This window comes from Diospyros lotus, chromosome 12 (assembly GCF_014633365.1).
Source record: "Diospyros lotus cultivar Yz01 chromosome 12, ASM1463336v1, whole genome shotgun sequence".
In the NCBI taxonomy this organism is placed as follows: Eukaryota; Viridiplantae; Streptophyta; class Magnoliopsida; order Ericales; family Ebenaceae; genus Diospyros; species Diospyros lotus.
The window spans coordinates 21,907,410-21,918,944 of NC_068349.1; the positions used below are offsets into that span (position 1 = coordinate 21,907,410).

At 36.0% G+C, this 11,535-nt stretch overlaps 1 protein-coding gene across 1 annotated transcript; it reads left to right on the forward strand.

Annotated features, from left to right (window-relative positions):
- Nucleotides 1–2,708: 2,708 nt before the first annotated feature.
- On the forward strand, nucleotides 2,709–5,616 carry LOC127787118 (WAT1-related protein At1g43650-like). Its single transcript, XM_052314990.1, has 6 exons — nucleotides 2,709–2,918; nucleotides 3,121–3,300; nucleotides 4,298–4,559; nucleotides 4,771–4,929; nucleotides 5,024–5,175; nucleotides 5,264–5,616. The coding sequence occupies exons 1-6, from the start codon at nucleotides 2,725–2,727 to the stop codon at nucleotides 5,436–5,438; spliced, it is 1,122 nt and encodes a 373-aa protein (XP_052170950.1). The 5' UTR covers nucleotides 2,709–2,724; the 3' UTR covers nucleotides 5,439–5,616.
- Nucleotides 5,617–11,535: the final 5,919 nt, after the last annotated feature.

Genomic DNA, 11,535 nt, shown 5'->3' on the forward strand with positions numbered 1-11,535 from the left:
GAATGAGTTCCTAAATATCCAGATGATCTTATTTTTAAGATGTTAAGAATATGTGACAGAGATCTATAACATAGGATTACTTAAAGGTATTAATAATTCTAAGATTTATTTGAAAGGGACTAAGATTAATCGATTATAGACTAACACATGGACTATTACTTTTGATTAATTTGAGGTACTAATGATAAAAACATGTCATATTCATGAGATGCAAATAATAAACATATGAGTAGGTATTAATTGAATATCTATTGAATGTAACGTCTGTAACATATCACATAACTGAAAGGATTAATGATTTGTTATTGCCTTTCAATTGTTTATCTTATCCTTTGATTGGAGCGACAGAGTACATTGGTGCCGGGGATTTGCTATTGAGTGGAACCATCCAAAGTGAGAGGTAGGGGTACTCTTTGTGCGATCTCTGTGTAGTGGTGTATGGAGGCAGATGCTCGCTAATGAGATCCATTATCCTCCGGTATGCGGTGAACATCATATGCAATCTTAATTGGTTGGTGATTATAGAAATACTTGGCCAAGGTACGCACAATTAAAAATGAGTTTTCTATGTCAAAAGGAGTTTTAATGTGTCATCTCAGTCATCTCAAATTGGATCTTGGTATAGTTATCAAGTCTTGTGAGTTTATTCTGTCTATAATTCTTACTTGGTCGAGATGTTAATAAGTGGAAAGATTATAGCGCACGGTAATTAAAAGCCCTAAATAGGTCTACAAGAAGTTTCGACTTCATTGCTAATAAGATCATTCTGAGTAATGGCTAGATGTTACTCAAAATCTTACGGGATATTTTGAGGTGATTGAGAGATCCTCTCGATAAATAGAAATGTTCAATCGGCATCAAAGAATTGACATATTTTGATTGCTATTCAACTGTGAATATTTTAGTTGAACATACCCCACACACACATATATAGAGCTAATAAATAATAATCTAGGATTATATATAGAGTACATTTTATTTGTGAAAAGTGAAAATGGGGGGCTTCCCCATTTGGCAACGCGATCTCTTCTTCTCTGATTCTTTCTGATTTATCAGAACATTGAGAAAGAAACGTAAAGAATGAATCCAATTTGAATATGGATGCTAGCGCTTCCAAGTTCAAGAAGGAAATGCACGAGGTTGAAGGCACTAGTTCTAGATTTAGGGACAACCACCCCTCCACGAAACAAACTGCCCAAAATAATTCCAACCTTTGGGCTCCAAACTCACTCAATGAAACTTATTTGTACAGCATTTTTTTTTTTTTTTATTTTGGTGTTTTTTTCCTCTTAATTTAATATAGATAAGACTAACTAACTTTAAGCATAAAGTAGAAACACATTTATGTAAAAAATAAGAAAGAAACAAAATGACATGTTATCCATCATTCATGATAAGAATAATATTCGTTCATATTTTAAATAAATTTACTCTCGGCAAAGTTCCTCCTTATTATTTGAGATTTAAAACAAGTTAGATGTTTTAAGCTTGTGTCATTGATTTAAATAAAAATAAATTTTAGTACATCCATCATATTCAAGTCGAGAGAATGATTTATATAAATAATAACTTTCTAATGTATAATCAATTCTTGTCCCCCCATCTTATTAATTTAAGAATTATTCAAATTTGAGCCAACAATGTTACATATTTTTTCAAACCCTAACAAAAGATGATGGACCATTTCCACCCACCCCTGATTACCACCGGGAAGTAGGGGGAATAAATGTCCCAATTTTGTGACATTAATAACCCATCAACATATTCTTCGTAACGTCTGTCTCCAAGCAATAAAAAACGAATTTTTTATTTTTTAAAAAATATTTTAAAAATATTATATAAAGAAAATATCATTTTCCAATTTCATTTTTATTTTGAATTCTGCCAACAATAATTTTTTTCTTTTACTTCTCTTTTTCTTAATATTTTATTTGCACCCACCCCCTTTTACACTACCCTTTCCCATTGTGATGATGAGTATAATTGACCCTGTTTTTCACTGCCCTTTGCCATTGTGAAGATGAGTATAATTGACATCTTCTCTTACCGTTCTCATTCATTCTTGTCCATGTGATGATGTCCTCTGCCACTAGATGGTGAGCCCTTTTCTTTCGCCGCCCTCTTCCTCTCCTTTTGGTCTCCTTATCTCTCGACCAACATCATTGTATCTTTATTATTATGACGACCGCAAATCCTCTCTTCATTAGGCTATCTTGACAATTCACCTCTCATTTTTTGTTCGATTTTTACATCTCTTTTTCTGCATAATTTTAAACACATTCTCTTATTTTTTGAAGTTTAAAACTGATTTTATATTTGATAGAAATGAATATTTTTTTTAATTTTTTATAAAAATGAAACTTAATAATAAAAATAAAAACTAAAAATGAAGAATAAAAAAGATTCTCCAGTCTTAGATTTACCTTCTCTTAATTTTAGAAATGTCATTGTCATGTTTGTGCTGACTGTTGAAACGTCAATTGCTCGTTGGGGCTACAACTAGAAACAGAATGTGCTTCGCTTGGATTGGTTTTTTCTTGTACTCTGATGCTGAATTCCACTACGCAAGCATTTGTATATTTCATGGCGTGCGTCGCCTACGTGTATAAGTACTTGGAAAGTAGGTTCGCCAAAGTAGTGGCTGAGGCTTGTCTTCCACTTCTATTAATACACAAGATCGATTAAGCTCTACCTAATAAACTGTCTTCCTTCATTAACGTGCGAATGGACGAGGTCGCTGTGATCATGAAAACCTGGGCCTCCTACGTCGCAATGCTAGTGGTTCAGGTCGCCTACGGTGGCACGAATATCATAGTCAAAATGGCCCTGGCCAAGGGAATGAATCGACTAGTTTTACTGGTGTACCGCCATGTGCTCGCCGTGCTTCTGTTGGCGCCATTCGCTTATGTGCTGGAAAGGTATGCGCTGGGCAATCACCACTTTTATCAATCCTGGCTGTCAGTGTCGTACCAGATATGTAAAATGCTAGAGTACTGTTATGAATATATCACTATGATGAAACAGTAATAAGTAAACGAGTAAATAACTGATCAATTGAACTGATTCATGCTTGCACTTAAAGCTATGGCATGGTTAAATTTTACCTGGAAATGGGAACAGGAAGCAGCGGCCATCGCTCTCATTTTGGGTGATAGTGAAGATATTCGTGCTGGCCTCAATCGGAATTACCATCCATCTTAATGTCTTCTATGCTGGTTTAGGATACACTTCTCCTACGGTTGCAAGTGCTCTGAGCAACGCTATCCCTGCTTTGACCTTTCTCATGGCGGTTCTTATTCGGTACAATATATCAAACTACTTCTCTACTGTCATCATTTGTTAATCAGGCCCGCTTAAGAATATTTATATCCCTAGCTAAGAGTTGTTTTGGTCATCTTTTAATAATATAAATAAATATTTAAATTTTATATACTTTGCTTGCTTTTTAAAATACAAAATCACTAATTAAAATTTTGTATTTAACTTTAGAAAATAAATCATTTTCAATTGACAATATAAACAAAGGGAAAATATTTGAAAACGGAAGAGTTGAATAAAGAAAAAAAATGTGAAGAGTCCACAGTTAAGTCCTACAAATTAAAAAGTCATTGATTTACTTTATTTTTTTTCTTTAATGCCCAGATAAATGCTGATTCTCTAGATAAAATTTTCACTGTCCAAAAAATTGTTTTATCAAATTGTCCTCTTAAAATAATTTCACTTCTTGCTTTTCTTTTCCGTTGGGTTACTGATTTACGCTTCACTATTCATTAACTAATATTAAAAATTATTTGTAGACTTAGAGAATTAGAAGATCTTCTCATCTAAATGACACATTATTGGTTATTGCATGACATTGAAAAATAATTTGTAGAATAGGAGAGTTGGGGGACTCCCCATCAGATGGAACAATAAAATAAATAGAATATAAATTCAAACAAAAAATATTATGAAATAGAATTAATGATTTTGTATCTAAAAAAACAAGAAAAAATAAATTTTAAATAATAATTGATTTTAGGGTCCTCATTTTTGAGAGCCTTAGACATAGGTCTTAGTGGTTTATTCCTTAAGCTGGGCTAGTCCTATTGTTAATGGAAGACAACACTTCTACCATAACTTTTAGCACCAAAGAGAACATGTTAATAGTAATTTTATAAGTATATTAATTAACAGATAAAAGTAAACAAAACTAGAATGATGTGACACTAACATACCATTTCTGTTGTATAAATTTTTATTGTTAATATATGACCATTATTAAATCACGGGTAACAATAAATCTGTGTCCCCTAAGGATGGAGAAAGTTGAGATTGGAAGTGCAAGAGGACGAGCAAAGTTGGGGGGAGCGCTTACTTGCATTGTGGGATCGCTCATCTTCACGTTTTGGAAGGGAGGGTATCTATTCAAAAGCATTCTAGAGAGGCCACTCATCCACGTGCATGAGTATGACACCAAATCCGGAGCTACTGATGTGCCTAAGCACCAAAACTGGATGACGGGCTCAGCTCTCATCCTTACCAGTCACATTGCATGGTGCACATGGCTTATTTTCCAGGTAGCGTGGCGATCGAGTACATTCTGTCGAAAACAAAAAACAATGTTCTTACAGAATAGTGACAATGCTAGGACTAGCTAGAACCCCACCCCGTTTCACCTAATCAATCTTTACGAGAATTTAATTATATACAAAACTTGTATTTGAAAAGATTAATGGTATTCTTAATTGCCTGCAGAATTTTGATAGAGAAAATTAACTCACTTGACAGGGTATTGTGTACAAGATCTACCCAGCTCCATTGTCGCTCAATGCGTTGATTTGCTTATTTGCGTTACTGCAATCTTCTTTCCTTGCAATTTTCTTCTGCAGAGATCCTGCCTTATGGAGGTTGGAGTGGGATGTCCAACTTTTGGCCATCATCTACAGCGTGAGTATTCATTCTCCTCTTTTCAGTCACATGTTTATGATTGCATGGTACATGCATCTTGATGAACAACGAAACAAATGAACTTCGGCAACAGGGACTTGTGACTTCGATATTGGCGAACAACCTGCAGATATGGTGCATTAGTAACAATGGACCAGTTTTTGCTGCAATGTTTTCTCCACTGTCACTGGTGTTTGTGGCAATATTTTCAGCAATTGCATTTGCAGAGCGTCTTCACTTGGGCAGGTGAGCTCCAGAAGAGACAATTTCAAGCCCCAATCCCTTCTTTTCATGCAAATTTTCTTAACTTCTGGTTCCTTTTTTTCTTACCCAGCGTGATGGGAGCATTTGTGATCATTGTGGGTCTTTACTGCGTGCTCTGGGGGAAGAGAGCAGACGATCTTGCTACAGGGCCATGCAAGAAGGGAAAAGGTTTTGATGGGGGTAACACAATGCAGATTCCCGAGACTACTAATAGCCCCTTCCCAATCACTAGTGAAAGAAAATGAAAATGTTTCTTCTTCTCCTAAATAAACACTATCATTATTCGTAAGTCTTGTTCATCATGTGTTAGGAAATTGAAATCAAAAGGTATATAAAAACTATATATCATTAATTAAAATCGGACTTACTTGAATTCGCACAATCGAATTGGGTCAGATCTTTGTAGGCTGAATTAGTACTGGTTCAAAAATTAAATAACGAAATCGGAAATCATTTGTTTGCCAAAGCTTGAAAGCCACACTTTACAAAGAATCTACTTCGAGAGTTTTGTTTCCTTCTAATCAAGTCAGAACACAAAACACAAGCACTTTCTCTTTTGTCCTTTTTCTCTTTGGAATTTTAGCAACACATTCGTTAGTATATATCACACACGTACACACACACACACATATACTTGCATGCACGAGCATGCTTCTACCATTTTCCCACTTCCTCCACACTTGGAGGAAATGAACTCAACTACTAAATGGTAGTTATTCTCTCTACAACTACATATAGTAGTTGTAGATTTGGATCTGGATCTGAAGCCTATTATGGGTAGACCAACCCAAGTACATAACTCGAATTTACATCTTCCTCTCGCACATAATAAGTTCACACACTCATATACTCTCATTTCTCTATAAATTCCATATAGGCAGATAGATCGTGCGACCAACATACTATCAAGTCAAATTTAATCATACTAGGATCTCAATTTGATTCTTCATTTGTTCAATAAACTCTGTATTCACAATTATAATTCAACAAATAATTATAATTGATCAACCTATGAATACATCCAAATGTGACACTCAAATAGAACTTTCCTTCTTTCTAAGATCTTTCCATCATAATTCAATTGTTTTTCTAGATATGTTCCATCGATCCAACCGAATGATCACATGGTCTTTGGTAGCATTCCAAGATAGTTGCATTGAATAATAACTTTTAGAAACAATTAGGTCAAAGGATATTTTACGAGATCCTTGTGATCTCGAGGGTCTCACATAACTAAAATAAGAGATCTATGTCTTTTGTACCTTATTTTGGTCGAACTTTGCACACATGGTATATAACATGTGCTTCGATATTATTTTCCTTTTCCCATTAAACATGTCTCTTGTTATATAAATACCAAGTGATAGTTTAGATACACTCAGTATCTAACTTGAGTCCATAGTTCTACTTTGCACATATTTGTTAAATAGGACTCCCACTTAGCATTCTTAGACAAATAAGGTGAAAAATGGGATCTTTACCTTTTGACTATCTTTTATAGCCTTACCCACCTTGATAACTCATCAAGGCAATTTTTTTATAAGATTGAGCTTCCATGCATTAGCTTACCTTCATGATGTGCTTAAAGCTATCTTCATATATGCACCACTTAGTCATAGATGTGATTGCTTGTGTTAGAAAGACAACCATCTGTCCGACATACCTTTAATTCTTGCACTCAACATTATGGACAAAGCATTGCACTTAGCATTATGCATGAAGCATTGTACATATGGGTGTAGGTATTAACAAATTTGTGTATTAAAATATAATTGGCATTAATAAAAAATAACATGAATCATTTATGTGCGAGTCCCTTTGTTGTGTAGCAGGTGGGTATTTATAGACATTGGTGGTGGGGTTCATGTGACATGTGGCATGCTGATGCGTGTCCCGACTCTTTGGAGGAAAATGCATCGGATGAGGTCGGAGGACCTGGAGGTATCTTCAGAGATAGGGTGCCCTGATGAGTATCCTCCAAAGAAGTCCTGATTACTTCTCAAAGTCATTGGATGGCTGGAGCTAGGAAGACTATTTGGATGAGTCTTGGGCTTCAGGAATGCTAAGGGCTAGGTTACCCCAGAGACTTTCTAGAGTCTCTGGGAGACTCTTGCTTAGAAGACTCTTTGGGGTCATTCGGGTCTTTGGTTTTCTTGTTAAACTTATAAGATTTTAGGGTTCTTGGATTTGATTTTCCTAGGGCACCCACATCAATTATAACACCCCCCCTTTCCTAGAACTGCCCGAGAAGAGGTGCTACAGAAATAAAATAAAACTAGCTGATAAACTGAAATCTGATACCATAATGAATATCTCAACCAACTGAAATAAAACTCTGAGTCAACACAAATTGAAAACCATAAACTCTGTCTAAGGGAAAATCCCTCAACTGAAATGTAAACTAATACTAAACTGACAAACACTATAAACTAATAAATTCCCAGACATCTTTGGTCTTGAGCGGCTCTACGTACACACACTACTAACCACTGCTGCTAGGCCCCACATCTGGTACTCCTCCGCTAGGACTTGGAATGGTGAAGAGTACAAGGTGAGCTACAAAGCTTAGCAAGGAATAAGCTGTAAAGAATAACTGAAGCTGAATCGAAGAATATCGATACTGATAAAATACTTACTGAACTTGTACCAAGTATAATCACTATCTGATTGCATTCACAAAATGTAATGCACATAAACTGTAAAATAAATGCAGGTATGTAACTTTCGCTCATAAGCCCACATAACTGTAATACATATCTGACTAATCTGAATTCTACAAACACAAAAACTATAAGCACATACTGTGGGAAATATGCCCTTAGCCCCCTGGTCGACATCAGGCGAGCAACTCATAATCGAGATATAACTGATATTGATACTAGTGGGATCCCCACGGACAAGCCGCCTGGCGCGTATAATGCACTGCTCATATAAATGCTAGCACACGATATGTAATGCTCCATATAAGGTCATACTTAATGCTCATACAAATATGTATGCACATAATCTCACAAAATAATGCTGAACATGTCATAATAAATACTAAATATGTAATCTAATCTTCAATATATTGGAATACAAAGATTTTGTAATTTCTGCATATGGGCATGGCATATTGGATTTTATTATATCTTGGGATAAAAATTCAATATTTGAAGAATTGAATATTTATATTAAATTTAAGACTTGCATTAAGAATTTACTGAAAGACATTCGGATGTCTCAGGAGAGAGTCATTCAAATGCAATGAAGGTCATTCGAATATAAGGCATAACACTGGAGATGTATTCGAATGGAATATGGGTCATTCAGATGCCATATGATACTATTCGGATAATTGTTGAAGCATAAGAGAGCAATTCGAATGAAGCAGCAGCCCATTTGAATGAAAAAAATGGGCAACACTGGTCATTCGAATGGCAGAAACTCATTCGAATGACAGATGATATATAACAAAGGCTATTCGGATCTTTCAATGACTCATTCGAATGACTCACAAATTCATTCGAATGAATTTTACAATTTTCCAACATTTGAATGTGCAGAAAGCAACTCATTTGAAAGGAACAGTACCCCATTCGAATGAATGAATGGAATACTCATGGGTCATTCGAATGACAGAGAGAGTCATTCGAATGCTAGACTATACAAAGAAACAGCTTACTCAAATATTCAAGGACTCATTCGAATAACAAGAAAACTCATTCGAATGACACATTCAAAACTTAAAAAACACATACGAATGATATGAAAACGCTAAGAACTCATTCGAATGACAAAGAGGCTCATTCGAATGACTCAAAACTCATACGAAACGAAGCTTACAATAACAGAGATTATATCTTGAATCAAAAACTTAACATTACTACACCATTCCAAAAGAAATCTTTGGAGAACAATCCCAATTGATATAGAATAATATCAAGATGGATCAATCAATCGTTTATGAAAGAAAACGCGGTAAAAATTATGCATAGGTTATCATAACTCACTGGATAATTGATATAACTACGAATATACATATATGCATGTAAACTGATAAAAATCTGGGAACAAGAACGAAGAGTCCTGCTTAATCTGAAAAGATATGCTATCATGATTCAAAGATCATATTTAAAAGAATCGCTAAAGACTCATGCATATCTTCTTCATGCACTCACTGTTCTACGTATATATATATTTATATATTTACATATCTGTTATCTGTTATATAAATCTGAGGACTCAATCAAAGAGACTTGAATGAATTGATAACGAATGCTAAACGAACTCCCGCAAGAAAGGATTACGGGGTGAAGAACTTGCCTTATGATCGATCGGATTGACGATTCGCTAAACCACTTCGCCTATGCAAACACTGATGCTATTCTTGGCTCTTTGTTCTTCATAGAAATCTCCTCTAGCGGCGTGAGAATATTATGACTAATATACTGAATATATATAAGCATCACAAGCCCTAGAAATCATTTCTCAATCTCCTACTACGCTTTGGAGACTCTTAACTTCATCTCCCGCATGGACTCCCAATCAGGAAATAACTTTAATTACATAAATAAATTCTAATCACAAATTGCTAAATGACCTTCATGTCCTAGTATTTAATTTCCACACTTTAAAAAGGATCAAATGCTATTAAAAATATTCTCAATTGCCATATTAAAATTAAATCAACAAATTCCCTTAACTCAAGAAATAACCAAAATAATTCTAAATAAAAGCTGGGCCCTCTAACGGATCGTTACAACAATGGCTCCCCATTCTTGCCTTTGGCTACAAGGCAAAGGTAAGAGTAAACTGGTTTTGGGTTCCTAATAGCCCAAAGACTGGGATGCAAGTTGACACGAATTGATACTAGATATGCAATAAGGAACTAAGTTTTTAGAAGTGATACCTGATTACCAATGGTTGCCTGTGTGCGTAGGGCTTAGTTGTTTTGTTTGCGACATGGATACTTATTCATTTTGTAGCTAGTAGATGGTTCCACTACCACTACTACAGTTAGGGGGATAGGCATATCCCGACCTCCGAGATCGCCTTATACTTGTAGATATTGTTGGGTTTTGAGGGTTGTCGCCACATGCCCTGACTTTTCATCACTACAGGAGCTTGGGAATTTATATGTCTAGCACGTGCCCTAGTGAAATTTGGGAGGGAGGACACCAAAACTTGTAAAGTTTCTCTAAGAAAGGTCTGACCTCAAATGCCTGTGATAACATCTGTCTGGTGCCCCAATGCAGTATAAGAGTGGGGCACCACCTCGCTAATGGTTGTGCATAGGATTGTAATTGCCCTCAATGGGAGTTACATGCTTTACGAGTACTTGCACACATGTGAGCATATACAAGAATACCCAAGCTCCCCAGTGTGACTGATCTGGGGATGTCGGTTCATCCCAACTTGTGGAGGGTAAGGCAATTACATATGAATAAGAGATAAATGTGAAAACGATGTCGTGTTATAAGATGAGGCGTCCAATTAAAGCTTTGAGGCTAGGGGGTAGTATTGTTTTAGTCACGACTGGAGGGATTGGTTATGCTCTACCATTCTAAGTTGCCTTGGACTTGCAGATATTGTTGGGGTTTGATGGTTGTCGCCACTATTCCTAGGCTCATTCATCGTTGAGGAGTCTAGGAATTTGTTTGTCTAGCGCATACCCTCACGGAATGTGGGAGGGAGGACATCGGAACCCGTAAAGTTTCTTTAAGAAAAGGCTAGTCCCGAGGAAGTACGATAGTGCTCATTACGTGTCCTAATGTAGGAGTTAAGTTTTTCTTTTGTTGCTTGTAATATGCGCGTATCATATGTAAATATGGTGATTGTAGTATACCTAACCACTTTGATTTTATGAGTCTCATTTCAAATGTGTTTTTACAAGAGCATAGATTGCTTCGCCTTCTATGGCACTCTATACAGAAAAAAAAGGTAAACAGACACACGTAGCCCTAGAGATTTTATAATAAGACACACTAGTAGTTTTTATGAGGTTTGGTTCATTTGGCCTATATCCACGTGAATATAGGGGGTATCCTGTGCATTTTAATGGAGGGAGATTACAATGTAGAGACAATGCGATATAATTCACATGGCAAAAAGAAGTAAAATATCTTCTCAGCTGCATTGTGTTCCAAGTCTTTTCAAGCATCTTCCCTTGAAGTGTCTGGAGGACGTAGGTGTTTGGGCCTAACATTTCTTGAATTCTGTAAGGGCCTTTCTAGTTCTCTTAGAGCTTGTTTCTTCACGGAGAGTGCATGTGATAATGGATTTTTTAAGCACCAGATTGCCTAGTTGCAGTGGCCTGTCTCGAACATGGGCGTTATAGTAGTTGGCTACTCTTCGGTGATA

What these genes read in the sequence shown, in the direction of transcription:
- LOC127787118 (XM_052314990.1), top strand. Translation starts at nt 2,725, where the DNA reads ATGGACGAGGTCGCTGTGATCATGAAAACCTGGGCCTCCTACGTCGCA. An exon ending in CTCATGGCGGTTCTTATTCG is followed by an intron (nt 3,301 to 4,297) that starts GTACAATATATC and finishes GTGTCCCCTAAG; the next exon opens with GATGGAGAAAGTTGAGATTG. An exon ending in GAGCGTCTTCACTTGGGCAG is followed by an intron (nt 5,176 to 5,263) that starts GTGAGCTCCAGA and finishes TTTCTTACCCAG; the next exon opens with CGTGATGGGAGCATTTGTGA.